The sequence below is a fragment of the Daucus carota genome, chromosome 9 (assembly GCF_001625215.2).
Source record: "Daucus carota subsp. sativus chromosome 9, DH1 v3.0, whole genome shotgun sequence".
Lineage (NCBI taxonomy): Eukaryota > Viridiplantae > Streptophyta > Magnoliopsida > Apiales > Apiaceae > Daucus > Daucus carota.
In genome coordinates, this window is record NC_030389.2 from 41,570,160 (window position 1) to 41,588,566 (window position 18,407).

At 34.1% G+C, this 18,407-nt stretch overlaps 3 protein-coding genes across 3 annotated transcripts; 1 reads left to right on the forward strand and 2 right to left on the reverse strand.

Moving 5' to 3' along the window:
- Positions 1-3,828: 3,828 nt before the first annotated feature.
- Positions 3,829-4,416, reverse strand: LOC108201650 (transcriptional regulator SUPERMAN). The gene has a single exon (XM_017369936.1). It carries the CDS (start codon positions 4,414-4,416, stop codon positions 3,829-3,831), a length of 588 nt encoding a protein of 195 aa, XP_017225425.1.
- Positions 4,417-7,828: 3,412 nt separating this feature from the next.
- Positions 7,829-10,009, forward strand: LOC108201651 (protein EIN4). The gene is made up of 2 exons (XM_017369937.2): positions 7,829-8,798; positions 9,164-10,009. Exons 1-2 carry the CDS (start codon positions 7,899-7,901, stop codon positions 9,698-9,700), a joined length of 1,437 nt encoding a protein of 478 aa, XP_017225426.2. The 5' UTR covers positions 7,829-7,898; the 3' UTR covers positions 9,701-10,009.
- A 6,404-nt stretch (positions 10,010-16,413) lies between these two features.
- On the reverse strand, positions 16,414-17,746 carry LOC108200218 (AT-hook motif nuclear-localized protein 20). Its single transcript, XM_017368283.2, has one exon. It carries the CDS (start codon positions 17,255-17,257, stop codon positions 16,466-16,468), a length of 792 nt encoding a protein of 263 aa, XP_017223772.1. The 5' UTR covers positions 17,258-17,746; the 3' UTR covers positions 16,414-16,465.
- Between the last annotated feature and the right edge of the window lie 661 nt (positions 17,747-18,407).

Here is an 18,407-nt window from a genome sequence, read left to right on the forward strand (position 1 = left end):
GTCTTCTAGTTGACTCCTAAATATAATATGAAATATTAAACTCCTACAAGTTTAACAAGCTAGTATAGAGTGTGACACTGTGACCTCTAACAATGTTTTTTATACCGACTCCCAACATTTTATTTTATTATTAGTTGAACTCAGGACAAAAATTGAGTCAATAGGATTCTATTAGATCTCCATTTTTTTCTCTATGCTTCTTACTTTTAATTTTAAAAATTTATTTAAAAACTTATTAGAGATACTCTGGTATGTTTAATGTTGGACCAAATGACCAATGGACATCAATAATCAATCAACATGACCAACGATTCTGTCAGCCTTTCCTGCATGGATATGCTTCGAATCTTAAATATATTATATTCTAATTGATTATTGTCATGTTTGCTTTGACAAACCAATTTCACAGTACAAAGTATCGGATACAGATACATGTAAATTTCTGTCGAAGGACGATTGTCAATAAAAAGAACAAAGGACGTCCATCTTGTCAATAAGAAGATGAAGTTTGGTGTTTCTACATGCATACATCTGATGAGTATGGGTCCGGGTCATACATATGTCTGGGAACATAATTTCCCGAATAATTTAATTTTAAATTTTTAATGAATAAGAAGGAGAGCTGTCCACAAAAGTGAGACAATATTAAAAATATTTACTTTTAACCGTATTTTAATACACAAAAGTGCGACAATAATCGTTTTAGGTCCTCGCATAATAATTATTCTGCACTTTTTATCATATTTTTATTACATTTTTCAACGGTACAAAAACTGTATATGTATATCGGTTTTATAATGGTGTGTTCATGGACGATACTAAGCACTAAAAACGAGTATGAATTTGGATGATTTTGATTGGCTTGCACTATTTAATAATGAAGAACTCTTTTGTATTTGCAACAACCGTACCAATCAAAATCATCTAAATTTATAAATTTTAATGATTAATATATGTTCATGAGCACACACTAGACAAACCCTACCTATACACAGAGGCAAAAGCAAGAAAGAGTGTATATGTGACTCATGTGCATATAGATTGTGGATGATATCAGTGAGAGGGGGTTGTGATCTTGATGGGTTGCTTTTCCTAAGTCTGATAGTTTGCATGTTCCCGACATTGTCTGGGTGTCAAATGCTATGATGGCTTTACCTTAAACAGAATGAAGATGCGTTTTTCTTTTGCTCTTTCGAGTCTCAATCAAATTATTACATTTACTAGTTAGGCTACAAGTACTGAAACACCCTCAATTCTTTCCTAAATAAGCACCCTGGGAATTCACACTCCCCCACTCCCAAGTCCCAATCCCTTCTGTCACCCACACCATCCGTCATTTGAACCAAAACTTCTCATTTTTTATTTATTTCTATCAATAAAACATCACATATATATATCCAAAATATTATACATTACTCGGGTGAGGTCATTTGTTTTCTATTATATTAAGTTATGCTTATATTTAAAATCACTAAAAATATTGCACCAAACATGTTTAATTTTTGTATAATTTATTATTTGTATTAAAGTCTCCTAAAATTGTATGCAATTATTTAATTACATATATATTATATGATTATATATGATGCATTTAAAGAGGGGAAGGAAGCCCGTGATTATCAGGGCACAACCACCACAATGCCAAGATTAAGATTGTATGCATTGCTTGGACTGAAAGTCAAAAGATGTAGCCTATATATCAATTATGACAAAAGATGATAAGTTGTGTAATTATTAGGAAATTTGAATCTCAGTGTGATGGTATGCCATTATTACATACTCTTTCTGTGTAAAGTCAGGGGGAAGTAGATTGCGGTGCGAATCAACTTGGTGCCCTGGACACAATTTATCAATTATAATTTGGATATCTTATTATATATATAAAGAAAAAAAATTGAGATATATATATGGGAAAATGCTAAGTACCCCAAATTTTGTTCCCAAAATTTTTTCCCAAATCTATGTGGCAAGTTGTGATTGGTTATACTCATACTAATAAATAATGGGACCTCTTGTATGCACATAAACCACCCAACCAAATTCCGCCATGTGTTTGCCACGTCATTTGGGAAAATAATTTGGGGACAAATTTTGGGGTCCCTAGCATTGCTCATATATATGAACCCCTTATATGAGGTTAGATGACCATTTCTTCAATTCATAATTGTCTACTATGATCGAGATTCTTTAGTGGCCGATGAGTTCATGTATCTTACGATAACATCAATGATGACTTGTTCTTTTGTTCTGCATATTGATCTAATTGTTCTTCTTGATTACACTATAAGAAAAGCGGTTTATTTCGACCGCCCGGAAGATGTAAGCAAGATAATATATAGGTGATAATATGCGAGAAACATACTTGAAGTTACAAGAACCACTATCGCGAACAACAAAACTGCGGAACGTCCAATTTATAGATATACATAGTGATAGATTTGTGATTACTAGATCGGAGAAACTACCATTCAAAATTGGGGTTACTCCCTTAACTAACTTTTAACTCATCCTGATACTGAACATAGGAAACACAAACTTCTTATAAACCACATTTTTTTATCTCAATTTGAAGAAATCAATGTCATGCGAGACAATTAGTAAAGGTGTTATGAATTCTTATCAAACCACAAACTTGAATCCATCTCCTACTTTTCTCAAAATGTCTTTTGTTTTAAAAAGGATTCATTATGCAAAATAAAGAAAACACAAATTTTCTTGCAAAACCTTATTTGTAATCTCGATTTGAAGAAATCAATGACATGTAATTATGATGATAAGGATAAAGAGAGATGCAAGTGAAGGAGTAAAATCAATTTATATCTTGAACTTATTTGTGTATATTTATGTTTACATTAAGAATAAAATAATGTAGTTTACCTGATACAACTATTACTCTTATACGAGGTTAATCTAATATTACTTTTTCTCTATATATAATTATAGTTTACTGATCATTAATAAATATAGTTGTTTTGTTCTATTTGTTGTGAATAAATGCTAATATAATAAATGTCTTTAAAATTATTCGTCTTTATCACAATCTTGTAAGGAACAAAAGTTTAAATTAAACTTTTTATTAATATTAATTTATCTAATAATATGAGTATAGACTCTTTATTTATATAAACTCTCGAACATGATAGGTAGTTTAAAGAGTCCCTTAACAAATTAAATTTTTTAAGATTTAAAAATTAAAATAAATAATTTTGTTAACGATATAATTTTGTTGGTGATATAATCGTTATGTTACAAAATTCAAATCAATATAGAAACAATATGATAATTATTAGTTACGCGATGATAGCCAAATTTTGTTAATCGATAATTTTTTTATCTATAATATTATACTAAAACAAAGTTTCGCTTGGTATAGATTAATATATCGAATCGCAAATCGCAGTTGCCAAATCAATAATTTTTAATTAGCAAACTTTATAAATCGATATCAAACTACTAGCTAGAGACCGCAAGCTTAATAATGTATCAAAACTATTTTCAGTGTTATGAGAATCTAATGGGAAAGAAGACATACATATACTGTTTAGGAATCCAATAAATCAAAAAAAAATTCATTATACAGTATTAAACAAGCTGCTTTATATGTACTCTAACAATTGAACAAGAAAGAACATGAGGTAAGTACCAGAAAAGAAACCTAAAATGTTAAGCTCTCCAGCTACGTATATTTTCTCATACATAAATAAAATTTCATGCAACCGTCTAAAATTACTTTTTCACATCTCTGGCACACCTGAAAAACACAAATCGATCTTACTCCATTGCGCGATGTTCAAATTTTACCCATTCGATTCCACTTCTCCGAAGAATTTAATCAAGGCCAGGGTCATGTCCAAGCCGAAGTTCCAGGTCCACTTCATGTTCAATCCTATCAACAGCTTCATCTGCACTTTTCTCTTTCAAAACCTCTAGACTCAAATCCGTCTCCAGAACCTCCTCCTGCATCTTTAAATCCCGCGAACTCGCAACATGCTCAATGGAATCAGTCAGATTATAATATGCGTACTGAGGAGGGCAGCTAGGGACCGGCATTGGAAGATAGAACTGATAATTCATCAATGTGCCCCCCATATTTGCTTGATAGTGTGCATGCTCATTAGTAATCGGCACCAGATACATCGAAGAATTCGAAACCTGATCAAAATCGTGAGCTGTTGATTTGGAATTGCTGGTCTGAATTGCACCACTCTTCGGCTTCGACTTGGCCTTATCTTTTCTATGTATATTCATATGGCCTCCGAGAGCTTGCGCATTTGTGAAGCCTCTCTTGCAGAAAGTACACTCATAAAACCGACCGATCGCAGTAGCTTTGTCATTGCCTTTGAGTCTCTGCGATGAAACGTTGTCGTTTTCGTCGCTTGAAGTTTCCGAAAAATTTCCTTGTTTATTGCAATCCATATTCGGCGATCGAAATATGAGAGTTGTGAAATGATATGAGAGTTGCTAGATAATTGCAATTACTATACTACAAGTGCTTTATATAGTTTTCTCTACCTTTCGATATCATCTGTTTAGTTTAATTGTGTAAAGAAATTAATTAAAAAGTCGATTTGGAAGTATGCTGAATAATAATTTTAGCCGGCGCTTTCATAAAGGTGAATCATATACGACGTTGTATACATTACCTGATCATCAAACTCCAAATGATCTGCTCCAAATAGAAATATCGTTTAGCTTCCTTTATAAGTAATTTAATTGTAAATGAAAATATGTATTATAAATCAGCTAATTATAAGTAGTTTACAACGTGATCAAATTTATTTGATAAATAAGTCTCTAAAAATGTTAGGACTTTCAAATTTTCAGATTCTGACTAATAAGTCGGAAATTGACTTATAAATTCATTAATCAAACTATATGAATAAGCTGTGTTTCTGACGTATAAGTCCAAAAACAATCACAAAGTCAATTTCGATTTTACACTGAAAAATATATATTTTAAAATAAATTAGAAATCGATTTAAAGTTAAAGTAAACTAAAATCTTCGAGTGAATAAAATATTTTTTTTAATAATGTATTTTATTTTTAGAATTGAAAATGGCCAATGCAGTAAGATACGTTATATCCAGTCCAACTATACATGTCGCTATAGGCGAGACACAGAGAAAGAGAAAGCAGTTGAAAAGAAGATTAACTTTACTTACAAGAATGTACTATATCATTATGATAAATAATTAACTACTTAAGTTTCCATTATATACCATATGTCTTGTAGTGTTGCATTGTATTAGCTGGTTCTCTAGATCAGTAGACGGCCATGTACAGTTAAGCATTCCAAATAAACAGTTAATTTGATCGAATAAACTGTCCACATTGACTTGACCATGTCTTGTGCTAAAAATTTAATATTAAATCATGTGGAAATGGAGGCAGTCATATTAAGAAAGTTGATAAAATTCTTCAAAGAGTCGAATAAAATGTTAGCGACAAATGGAAGAATAACATCAGTTATTTACAATAACATGAGGAGTATTTTGCAAAAATTAACGTGTTCTGATATGTAATTATACATGTGAATGTTTAACACGTATAATTATTGACGTGGTTTGTATGGTCGAGGAGCAGGACGTAATGGTGACAAATGCGTGACATAACTACATATGTAAGGAGGAGTGAAGTTTACATGCTTTCTATAGTTGGTGTTTTTTTTTTTTTTTTGAAACGTAGGAACCCGCAGCGACAGGTTCTGGCGCAGAAGGCATAATTACAAATATCGCTTCCTTCGGAAGTCGAACCTGTGACCAAGAGGATACAAGTCCCCTCTTTAACCAGCTGAACCAACCGTTGTTATATAAGACTGTTTGCTTGAGTTTAAAATAAATATTTCACAAAAAGTGAAGCAGTTTTTAGAAGCAAGTCTTCAACTAAAAAGGTGAAATACAAATTAGAAGCAAGTTAAAATCTAAAAAGTGTTTATACTTTTTTAAACAAGCGGATCAATAAAATTAGAATTCTAACTTCTTTGAAGAGAAGTACTTCTCTGAAAAGAAGTACTTCTTTTATGTGGCCAAGCAGGCACATAAATCCGTCGATTAATAAATTTGTGAACACAACGAATTTTTTTAAAATATTTTATATATTTGTACCTTCCCTCTTTTTATTTTTTTTCTTTAAGTTTAATAAGAACATTTCCAAGAGTCTCTCTATTTAAGTTTTTAGGTGAAAAAAATAAAGAGTCATGCATAATTTAGAGCTCCAAGAGGCTGTTAAAAACTCTTCAAAAAGTTAAGAGCTCATCCTCTCTCTCCTCTCTTTTAGGAGGAGCCCGTGAGCTGGGTCTTAACTTATTTTTATCAATAATTTTTTTTTCCCTCCAATTCATCCCCACTTTTGAATTTGAATCTTGTTATAGTGGAGTCCAACATGGATAAAATATAATATAGAGAAGAAATCTAAAAGAGCATTATTCGAGTTCATACTCTTAACATTGTACAAAATCGAAAATTGCTAAGAGTCATAATTTTTCATATTATATTTAGGAACCAATTAGATGACCCTTGACGAAGCAAATGTTATATATTATCCTGTGCATTACATCACAGGTTATAATCCTAGCCAGGGCGGCCGAAGAAAAATATTATAAAATTTATGATTATGATCATATTTGATATTGTTTCTTTTTATTTTTGAGAAGAATAATTTAATAATGAAAAACTTGAATACTGTCCAAACTTCACTATTTGACCATAATCAAAGCCTCTTAGAGGTAAAAGGGCCGACATACATACATCGGGCCATAAACAATCTGACCCATAATAACCTATGCAATCCATTCCTTATTTTTATTCTCCTTTTTTCCCCTTCCCTTTTTATGTGAGAAATGAGTGAAAAATTGTAGGTTATGGTATGATGTCATCTTGAAAAGAACGGCATGTGATACCGTTTTATATTACTTTACGATTTCACTCTTTTCATCAAACCTAATAGATAAAAGACTTAAATAAATATATTTGAAAAACATATATTTTAATTTTGAAATTAACTATTTTTTATACGTCTGTGTAAACGGCCATAGATTCATAATTAATTGTTAATATATGAGAAATATCATGCTTGAAATATATAAATACATCTATAGGTTATTTTTTTTTATTACATGACATTACTGAGATCTTGTCCCTTACTCTTGTTACTCACTTTTTTTTTAAGTTAGTAGATTTTTTTTCTTAACAAAGATATATAAATATTATGTATTACTTACTAATTGATATAAGTTATGTCATTAAAAACTAAAAAATGTGTAATTTGTATGTATTATGGGGCGGTCTGGGTGAATTTAAAATAAATGTTTTGTATAAAGTAAACAAGTGAAAAAAAAAGTTAGAAACAAAATTTATAATTGAATAACGTGTCCGGGAAAAAAAATAAAAATTAAAAAACAAAAACTAAGATTTTCAATTTTTTAGGTATGTCTTAATTTTTTACCAAAACAATATAAATAAATATTTCAAATAATGAATTTAGAAGCCGGATTTAAAAACGGTCATCAAACGGCAAACACCGCGTATGTACATCGTATACTACTAGAGTACTAGACATCACTGGATTGAGGTTCATGAACCTCCGTCATGTGTAAGGTAAAGTCAATAAGCTCCTTTGAAATACAATTTGGTATTAGTTAATTCACAATTACTTTATAAATTTTAGTATGCAACTTTTTTCAACAACTAACCCCATTTTAACTTTCTTTAACATTTAATTCTTTTCCAAGAGGCTCACGGTATTTTGAGACGTCCCACCAATTATATACGTTCCAAAAATAATAAATTTTTATAATATAAAACATCATTACACCAACTACTTTCCTCAATCATCACTTGCCGTTAGAAGTAGCAGAGGTACTGCCGAGCAGGGAACTGCAGCTGCTATTAGGATACCAATGTTAAGAGTTTGTGATTTCAAAAGTGGAACCCCAGAAATAATTCAGGCTTGTTATGCTATACTTGTTTTAGTTCTTCCAAGTGGGCAACTCAGGTGCTGGGGAAATCAGGAAATAGAGATAGTAAATGCAGTTGCTGATCAAGTAGCTGTAGCGCTTTCCCATGCTGCGGTGCTAGAAGAGTCTCAACTGGTAAGAGAAATATTAGCTGAACAAAATCGAGCATTGCAGCAAGCAAAACAAGACGCAATGATGGCTAACCATGCAAGAAATTCTTTTCAGACGGTAATGAGTAATGGGTTGAGAAGACCTATGCACTCAATTATGGGTTTGCTTTCTATTTTGCAAGATGAAAACTTAAGCAACGCGCAGAGGACGTTAGTTCACACAATGGCTACAACTAGCGATGTCCTCTCCGTCTTGATAAATGATGTGATGGATATTTCACCAAATGCCGATGCTAGATGTCCATTTAATATGAAGTATTTCAGCCTGCATTCCATGGTAAAAGAAGCAGCTTGCCTCGCCAAGTGCTTGTGCGCACAAAAAAATTATCTATTTGCTATTGAAGTTGAGAAGTCTCTTCCTGATTATGTTATGGGTGATGGGAGAAGAGTTTTTCAGGTGATTTTACATATGGTTGGAAATCTCTTAAAAGATAGCAGTGTATGGGGGTGTTTAAGCATAAGGGTATTTCCAGAAAGCGGAGTATGTTTGGAAAGAAATGACCAAGAATGGGGAACGAGGAGAACAAATTCATTTGATGGACATGTCTATGTCAAATTTGAGATTGGAATTAATAATAATGGTGCACAAATTGAGAGTTCTAGTGATGAAAGACATTGGAACATGGGAATTGAGGAAGGCTTGAGCTTCGGTGTATGCAGGAAACTCGTTCAGGTTTGTTCTGCTTTTATGTTTTGTTTTAAAAATTTCAGTGATATATCTTGTGTTTTATATAACTTAAATGAGCCATTATGAGTAAATAAACTGATCACTCTCAAATAGACTAAGTCACTAAAGAATCAAGGACTATATGGGTTATTCTTGTTTGTAAATTCTGTTCACTTGTGGTGTAATGTAGTCTATATTTTATTTAACATGATATGTGGAATTCTGACAAATATATAACCTCCATTGAAATTTAATGTGTTGAATTTGATTTAGGCATCGTTATTTTTGAAGTAGTATTTTTGTATTTTTCTATATATTTCACTTTGAATGTTTTTAATAAGGTTTGATTTCATTTTACATTTTGTTCTCAGATGATGCAAGGCAATATTTGGGTGGTTCCAAATCCGGTGGGTTTTGATCAAAGCATGGCTCTTGTTCTTCCTTTTCACCTCAGGCGATCAATTGCAATCGGTGGAGTAGAAACTGGTGAGACATCTGAGCGTCCAGATTCGAATTCTATATTTAGGGGCCTTCAGATCCTATTAGCTGATTATGATCATGTGAATCTGGCCGTAACAAGGAGGCTACTAGAGAAGCTGGGATGTGTTGTTTCAGTTGTTTCATCTGGTTATGAGTGTCTTGGTTTGTTGGGTCCATCTCCACCTTTCCACGTAATTCTGTTAGATCTACACATGCCTGATCTAGATGGATATGAGATTGCTATGAGAATTCGGAAGTTTAATCCAACTCAGCCGCTCATCATAGCCATGTCCGCAAGTGATACTAAAGATGTGTGGGAAAAATGTTTGCAAGTAGGATTCAATGGACTTGTTGAAAAACCAGTTCTGCTAGGAGGCATAGCTGATGAGCTTAGTAGAGTTCTGTTTGAAGCAAGTAATGTCGTATGATATACAGAGAGCATAGAAATATGCATCCGCGACAAGTTATAGAGGTAACAAATTTAGTAAATGTATTAGTAACCTAGCAGTAAATATAATATGCTAGAGTTTTGGAAAAGCTATTCTGTTCTTTCTTTGTACTTTAAACTCTGTAGTTGGTCTGAACTGGAACCAGAGCATTGTATACATTGCACACTGCACTTGTACATGGTGGATTCGACGTTGGCGGTGACTTAATATGCTGCCCTCGTTTCCATTAGAGGTCGTCGAGTTTTCAATATGGTATAGAATCCAATTACGGCCTCGTCCTAATCCCTTGAGACCTTCCACCATTTAAGTTTTGTTGCATGTTTGTGTCGTCTTGGAGAATTGATTATTTAACATTTCGAGTCGGTATGAATATTTTCTTTAGGAAGTACTAGGACTGAAGAAATTTTAGTGGAGAAACTATAAAATCAAGCAGATGAATGGAGTTTTAGTGGAGACCGGAGAGCATGGAAGCTGTTATTGATGATATTTTATGTTGGTCTTCTTTTGTTCATATGGAACCATGCATATGATATTGGGAACCTGAATGTAGACATTTTGCTCATCCTTTCACCAAGTAAGTAATACTACATCTTAGTCACATGACCTGGTAATCACAATACCGGTGTTATGTAATGATACATTGACTGTTTGACTAAGAGAATTAAATATTTATTTTGAAAAAAATTATATAAAATTGTTCTTTTCTTAAAAATAGATCCTTATTTTCTTGTCAAAAAGAACGAATATAAAACATATATTTAACATTTATATTCAGAAAAATGTATATTTTAAAAAATAAAAATATTTTTTAAAACCGTTGCCAAACAGACACAAAAATCTTTTAAGACGATAACTTTTTCAAAATGATAATTATTACCCGTCTCAATTTATTTATTTTAGACGAGTTTTAAAATGTCCGCATCAGATTGAGATCAACTACTTAGATGAGTTTGACATTGATATCTATGTTAGGTAGAGTAACTAAGGTTGGTGAGTCCTTTTCGAACAACAAATGTGATGAATATTCTCACCTACATATACAGTACATCACTTTCAAATATTTATGAAATACCACGTATTTGTCGTTTTTATCCCCGTTTTTCTCGTTGGTATTAATTTTATTATGGTGAAACAGTGTCAATTGTTCCCTGAACAGTGGCCTTACGAAATCTCTAGTTTACACCAGAAAAACGAAGTAAATCAAAGGCTTTTTCATGCTCATGGACTCGTCACTTAGATACTTAGGGGTCGTTTGGTTGAAAGGGATATGGGGTTGAAATCAGAAATCGGGTTAAGGTGGTAATTTAGGGGTGGCAGTTTCGGGTAACGGATCGTGTTCGTGTCAGCAATCGGGTCAATTTCGAGTCAGTTTCGGGTCAAGCTAAAATCACTTAAAATTGAATAAAACTTAAAATTAAAGTTATTAGAAACGAAATTTTAATTTCAGGTCATGTCGGGTCCAGTTCGTGTCAAAATGGATGATTTTCGGGTCACTTTCGGGTTTTGTCTCAGTAAATCGGGTTACGGGTTCGAGTCGGGTTCGGGTCGTGTTTGATATTCCCAGCTCTAGGTGGTATGGGGCTGAGGTATCGGGTTAAGGTGGTATGGGGCTGAGGTATCATTTCTGATATCGTGTGTTTGGTTGAGTTTGGTTGAGTGCTGGAATGAATATGATTGAATTAAAATATGTTATGAATTATAATTAATTTAAAATATTATTAAATTAATACTTATATATATTTGAGTTATAAATTTATTTTGTATTAATTATTTTACATGAAATAATATAAATATAGATGAATCACTTGTGATGAATCTTTATTGACTATAGTTTAATTAATAATGACTTTTGCGTAAATATAATTTATTCACCTAAACAAAAGATAATTAATATGTGTCATGAATATATATTAAAAAGATTTTGAATCTGTTCTTTCCATGACCCCTCTTAATTGATTAATTTTTTAATTTCAAGAGGGGTTTAGTTCACCAAAAAAATTTGACAGAAGGAGTTTTTTTTTTGTCACAAGCTTACAGAAGGTGTTTCTTTGCCTGAAAGTTGAAATAAAGTGTTCATTACTTCATCTGGGTCAAGGTGGGCTTATAAATAATGTTATGGGTGCAAATATATATTCTGTCTATCCGGACTCAGTATTTGCTTTGGCCCAAAGGCCTTAGAGCAAGTCCAATAAATGTCCTAAACTCATATTTAAGGTAATGTGTCAAAAAATGCACTCCAACACTATCCTAGTGTTATCCTAAATCTCTAGCACAACCTTAATTCTCCTAGTCATTACCTATTTATAAGTAACCCTTAGTCATTACCTATTTATTATTTATGAATAAAATAATCATATCTCTCCTTCTTTCTTTGTCTATTCTCTCATTTTTCCCTTCTCTCTCAAATTTATTATTAAAATAATTTTAGGAGAACAAATATAAGGATTACTATTGGAGTTGACAATAAAAATAGATTACCTAAATCACTAAGACAGTAAGATATACTAGCACTCATTATTTTATATTATTTATATTATTTATAAGTAATAGGATAGGTAACTTATTAGACTTGCTCTTAAGCTTACGTAACAAGGGCGAAGTTAGGAAGCTTTTCGGCGGGGACCAGTAAATTTTGGTAAAACATGGCCTGGTGGGCTGTAAGACCTTTGTGGGCTCCCATTTCCAGTTATAAGCCTCATTGTGACCTCAATATATATGCCTTAGTGAATTTCTACAAAACCTTTATAAGCTAGATTTTGCCCCTTAATGGGCTTGAGTCTGTGAGCTTGTTGTGTGCGGATTTGGTTTTTTAATTCGCTTACGCCCTGAGCTGAAAAGTCAAAAATAAACATAATTAATGTTTTATAAAATTCACTCTCTAACCATACTCGTCTTTTATCCATAATTTTAGTCAATTCGTGAATGACTATATTATGTATCAAAAAATCAAACAATTTATATTTAAAAATGAAAGAATAAAATCCTGACTATGTTATGTATCAAAAAATCAAACGATTTATATTTAAAAATGAAGGAATAAAACCCTAATGTAGGGGAGGGGCAGTAAGAATCCAACTGTAATGGCAAATACAAGTATTAATAATTCTAACACTAAAAGATAAAAAAAAGACAAGGAAACCCTACAAGATATAATAAGCTCTGAAAACACACTGCAGACCACCTCGATGAATCTGCAAGTTGCGGAAGATGGCTGGTGTCACATAGTGAGACGTGTACGGTGAACTCAATCTCCACAGTTAAAGAGGTCCGTATATAGTGTTGGAAACCTAACCTTGTCCGCTAGTTTATTTTGTCTTGCCAAGCCAATAAACCTATAAACCTAACCGTAAAGAGGTCCCTCCATTTTAACTGAAACATAATTTAAAGTATATATAAAATATATTTTCATAGCTTAGTTTTATTTTTTTTTATGAAATTTAAATATTAAATGTTTAATTCAAACAAAAAAACATTATAATTTATAGACTAAATCTCGTAAGAGTATTAAAATGAGTATCAATTACATGCACTACAAGAGTTATATACAAATATTTTCTTGGGTTAAGTCTTCTCTTTTATTTTTTTACACACAAATGATTTTATTAATAATATAAAACACTTAATAAAAGAAGTATTAAAACACGATCGAGATGGATCTTAGAATTGTCAACTATAATCTGATTGTGAAATAAAAAAATAAATTAAACAGATAACCATTTTAGTTCCAGATTATTTAACACATATAATATTCAAATTTTTAATTTGAAAATATTATAATGACAATTAACCTTCACATAAATACTATTTATCGTCTTATGTCCGCAAATACTACTTACATCAAGTGATGTTGAATTAATAAAGCACCATCTTTTTTTCTTTTCTTTTTTTGATAGATTAGGAGTACATCAAACTTCAATGCTGATACGAACTAAAGCAGTCTCAAGTGGCAAACACGAAGGACCCCCTTGAGATAAATCAGGCGTTCTCCATCTAATACGCATGATTTACATCAATAAAATGTTTTCTTGGTAGCTCCTATTTTAATCATGCTAAATCTAGATGAAATAGCTAGATCATGATATATGGTGCAATCTCTGTTATGGCCAATTTTGGTTATAAGTGGAGACAAGGGCGCGCCCTTCTCGCGGCATTCCGGAGGACGTGGCCTTATGTTTCGGAGACAGGTGTAACGTATATGGAGGGTTAAGAAGACAAGGCAGTAAGGATCAAGAGCGCGCTCTCAGGGGTCGCGCCCATAGTTAGATAATGTGTGTGAGGATGAGTGAGTCTCGATGACGACCCTTCCGAGGGATACGAAGACCTACCCTTCCGAAGAATATGAACACTAGTGCCAGGCTCATCTGGAAGTTATCAGGCTCATCTGGTAGTTCCCGGGTTACGACCGAGCGTGATCTATAATCCCCAATCCTGCTATCTGCCGGGTTGTCCTCGTGCGGGGGCTTGGGGTGATCACGGTTGTAGAAGGCCCTCAGGGGTGACATGAAGGCCGATCATATGTCTGGGTCCTGTATTCTGGTGAGTTAGCCCTCATTGGGGGACTGAGACGATCGTGTAATTTGGCTCCTCAATGGTCTTACCTCTTAGTGAGAACCTTCACTAGGGGGTAAGGACGCGTCCCTACACCTCAAGGAATGGGTCACGGCTCTATCCGATGTCTCCTCCATGCTACGAAAAGTAGCGGTTAGTGTCATCTCTCGTAGTGGAGATGATGCCGTATCCGTGATGTACTTGGACTAGGAGCCTAAGGTAGTTGCCTCAAGGCTTACTTCTAACTGGAGTAGAACTTTAAGTGATAAGTCACCGGCCCAAGGTTGGTCTTATCCCCAAGAGGCCTAGTCTTAATCAAACTAGGAGTCTTGGTTCAATAGAACTACGTATGGCTTGATCCCCTATAAATATAGGGGTACGTAGGCACATTAGGGGATCATGAGTTGAGAGCACGTGAGACCAACTCAAAACCCTAATCTCAGCCACCCCTAAAACACACAACCACCACACTCCGGTAGCTAAAACCACCGTCACAGATCTTGATTCCGGCTATAAACCTCATCTTTGTTGATTACCAAATTCCTCTATCAACAATCTCCATCAATAATATATATATATTAGGGTTGAAAAATATGTAAAAGAAAAAAATTCCTTGAAATACAGTTTTGTAAGTAAATCATAATTTGTAGAATTAAGTATTCAAATATTACTTTTTCAGAAAATAGTTTTGGATATTACATTAAAACATTTTATATGTTCGTGTTCTTAACAGCATAATAACTCTGAATGCCAAGCATTTATGAGATATTTTCATATATGAGTTTATCTTGGTTAATTTAGACTTCCGATAGATAAAATAATGTCATTTATAATGTTACATTAATGAACGCATGGATCTTACTATCTTGTTTAATTTGGACTTTTGAATACCAGATAAAATAATGTTATTTATAATGTTACATTGAGCGCATCGACCTTATAAAAATTGTGTACATCAAAATTGTGTACATAGATTCAAAAACTAACTCAAGTCATTACGAGAGAAACGCACATTTCTGATCGAAATGCACCGTCGGAATTGCCCGGTTGGGGAGGAACACTGTACAAGTTAGTATTCGGCATTCAATTTTTAAAATTTGGCTAAATACCCTTATAACTCTTAATGTTTGAGATTGTGTAAGGTCTCAATATTTTAACCCGGTCGATTTAACTCTTCAAGTATTCGAAAGGTCCTGATTATTCCTCATACTAAAAAGCGTATACAACTTATGGACAAATTATAACATTCACACTCGTGCGAATGTTATAAGAGAATTAAACATTGAAGGTTAAGGGTTAAAATACACATCTAATGTAAAAGGAACATCGAATATATATATATATTTCAGGAGTTAAAAAGAACGAGCAAATTTTATCTTTAATAGTAACTGATCTGAAGTTCAATGATTTGCGGTTTTTTTGGCAATATTCCCTACAAAACTGTCATACTGTGTGCATATCTAGATCTAGCGCCACAACAAAAGTTATAAAATACAGTACTTTGGCAGTAGCTGCATCTTTAGACACCGAGCTGAGAGTACTGCTAACAACTCCACTCCACTATCAGTTTAAAGCAATGAGTGAAAATGTGCCGAGGTCGTGTCTTCAACTCCTGTGTAAACGTATATATGGGACTTTCTTAAAAGCTGCTCACTAACAACACAAGTTCCCACCTTCAAGTTCCAACACAAAACCCTCTCACCCTGTGTAAGACTAATGCCCCTAATATTAAATGGTTGTCTGTAATTCATATTATAAAAAATGAAAGAGCATTTAAAAATCGAGATTCCCCTCTTATAAAGTATAAATAAATCAGATTTTGTATCGTAGAAATGCTTAAATAAACTAGTAAGTAACATGGAGCACTATAGGAGTATTATATAGCCAGAGGTACTTTATCGATCGCTTGCACAAAGATTTCTTTGACCCACATTATGATTATAGCGGAATGAGAATTGCATTTCTAATTTATTACTGTAATTTCCACTTTCTATGTGAATTTGATATAGATAGCAATCATATATCGAACTGGCTACAAGATATACAAATCTAGTAAACATTTATTTACTCCGATCTATAAGGAAACTCTGCAAATTTTCATTCTTCTAAGTTCTAAACTTCACAAGTCTTCCTACATTTTCGGATACAAACAGAAATTCTATGACCGTTTTATTAAGTTCTCTCAATTCGATCTCTTCAATATGGAGGCCTTTCACTACCCCAAGCATATGCATCCCGGCTCAATTGCCCACCATTAGGCATTGAGTTAGGAGGCATACTAGGCATTGAGTTAGGAGGCATACTGTACATAAAAAGAGATGACGGATCCGGGAGGCCATGATGATCTTGGCCTCCCGGACCACTACTCCCCACAGCAGGAGGCGAACCTCCTGCACTGTGGGGCATAGTCTGCCCCGACTCCTCGTCATCCTCCAGAGGCAACCTCTCATAAGTAGCATTCGCAAATGTGGCAGCAATAATCATAATCGGCCCTGCTGCCACAAGCGAACCTACCACACAACCCCCCACCACTTGCCCTTGCCCTCCCGCCAGATAAACCGTCAGCCCCGTCGAGCCTGGCGGGGCTGGACCAGGCAAAAACGCACCAGTCAACGACAAGATCTCGAAAGTTCCATGAAGTGCCACCACAGCCCCCGGGGCAGCTGGCTGCCTCAGTGTCACATTAATCACAGAACCACTCCCACTAAGCACGCAGACGCCTCGTTGGCGTCTACGCGCAAACTGAGCTATACTTTCTGCCACATCAGCTCCGCTCGCAATTTCCATCACATGGCTTCGAAGAGAATTAGGGCTGTCACGTGTCACAACAATAGGGGGTTTCGGCCTGTTTTTGGAACCTGGAGGACGGCCTTTAGGTCTTCTGGAGCCAACCACAACGGCTCCTTCGTTCAACTCATCGTCGTTATCCTGATCCCGGTCTTCATCATCAGTAACTGATATTAATTCGCGCTGGCGTTTGTTGTTCATCGTAGCTGTTGGAGTTGTAGCAAGTGGTGCTGGATCGATTCCGGGCAACAATCCCACCTGTTCCCCCCACCAAGGATTTGCCAGCCTTAAAATTCTACTAATTTTCTTCAAAAAAATCAAAACTAGTATAAATTTTTATAGGGTTTTTCGACAAGAAGCTAGTAATGGAGAATGAGATGCAACAACCCTGAAATGGTAAGAACAAATGGAGAAAAAAAATAGAAAAAGTTCAAAGCAGACTCGAACCTAATTTTAGCCTAAAAAATCATCCGGAATTCGAAAAAGACTGATATTCTTGAAACCCCCAATACTGAGAGTGGTAAAATTATGTGATGGGCTTAAACTAGAGTTGAATTGGATTCTATATACTAATGTATTTGTGTGTGTTTTTCTTGTGTTTGGTGAGCTGAACTAGAGGCTGGGGAGCTGCATCGAAGCATAATTTAATTTTCTCCTCTACTTTTGTTGATATAAAATGAAGAAATGTTGATGGTAGGAAAAAAAGATGACTAGGGTTTGGGGGTAAAGTGGGGCAGTGTGCGCGTGGGCAGGTGGGACGCACGTCGCTGTCTTGGGTCCCGACAAGCACAATGGGCGGTCAAGTAGAGACTAATTGCATTGCAGATGTATAAACATTCAAAATCAACATTGTCGTCTCTCTTATTTTGCTTGCAAGTTTTTACTGTCCATACTATATTTGGCATTATTGATGATAAAATTATTTGGTTTGTAATCCAATTTTGTAGAGCCACCCTATCATCGATTATGTCGAGAAGAAGGGAATGTGACTGGTTTTGTTTGAGAAAAGAATATATCCATAAGGCTGTTTGGATAAGTTTATAAAAATGATTCTTATTTAAAGTAAGAAGTAGACTAGAAATGAGAACAAAATTAAGATTTATAAGTGATTAAATCGTTTGGGAAAGAAGTAGAAGTCCCGAAACACAAATTAGCATTCTCAGTTTTTTATAAGTGGTTCTACATTTTTACACTTATACTGGGCTTCTTGGCAAAAAAATCAGAAGCTTTGTTTTCCAAATAGACATTATTATATATATGTTCTTCGCTTTGCGAGGATCTTGAAAGGTCATGATAATACAAGTTTTGCATAATGCTGACAAAATATAAAAGATAGTACTGGATCCTCCAT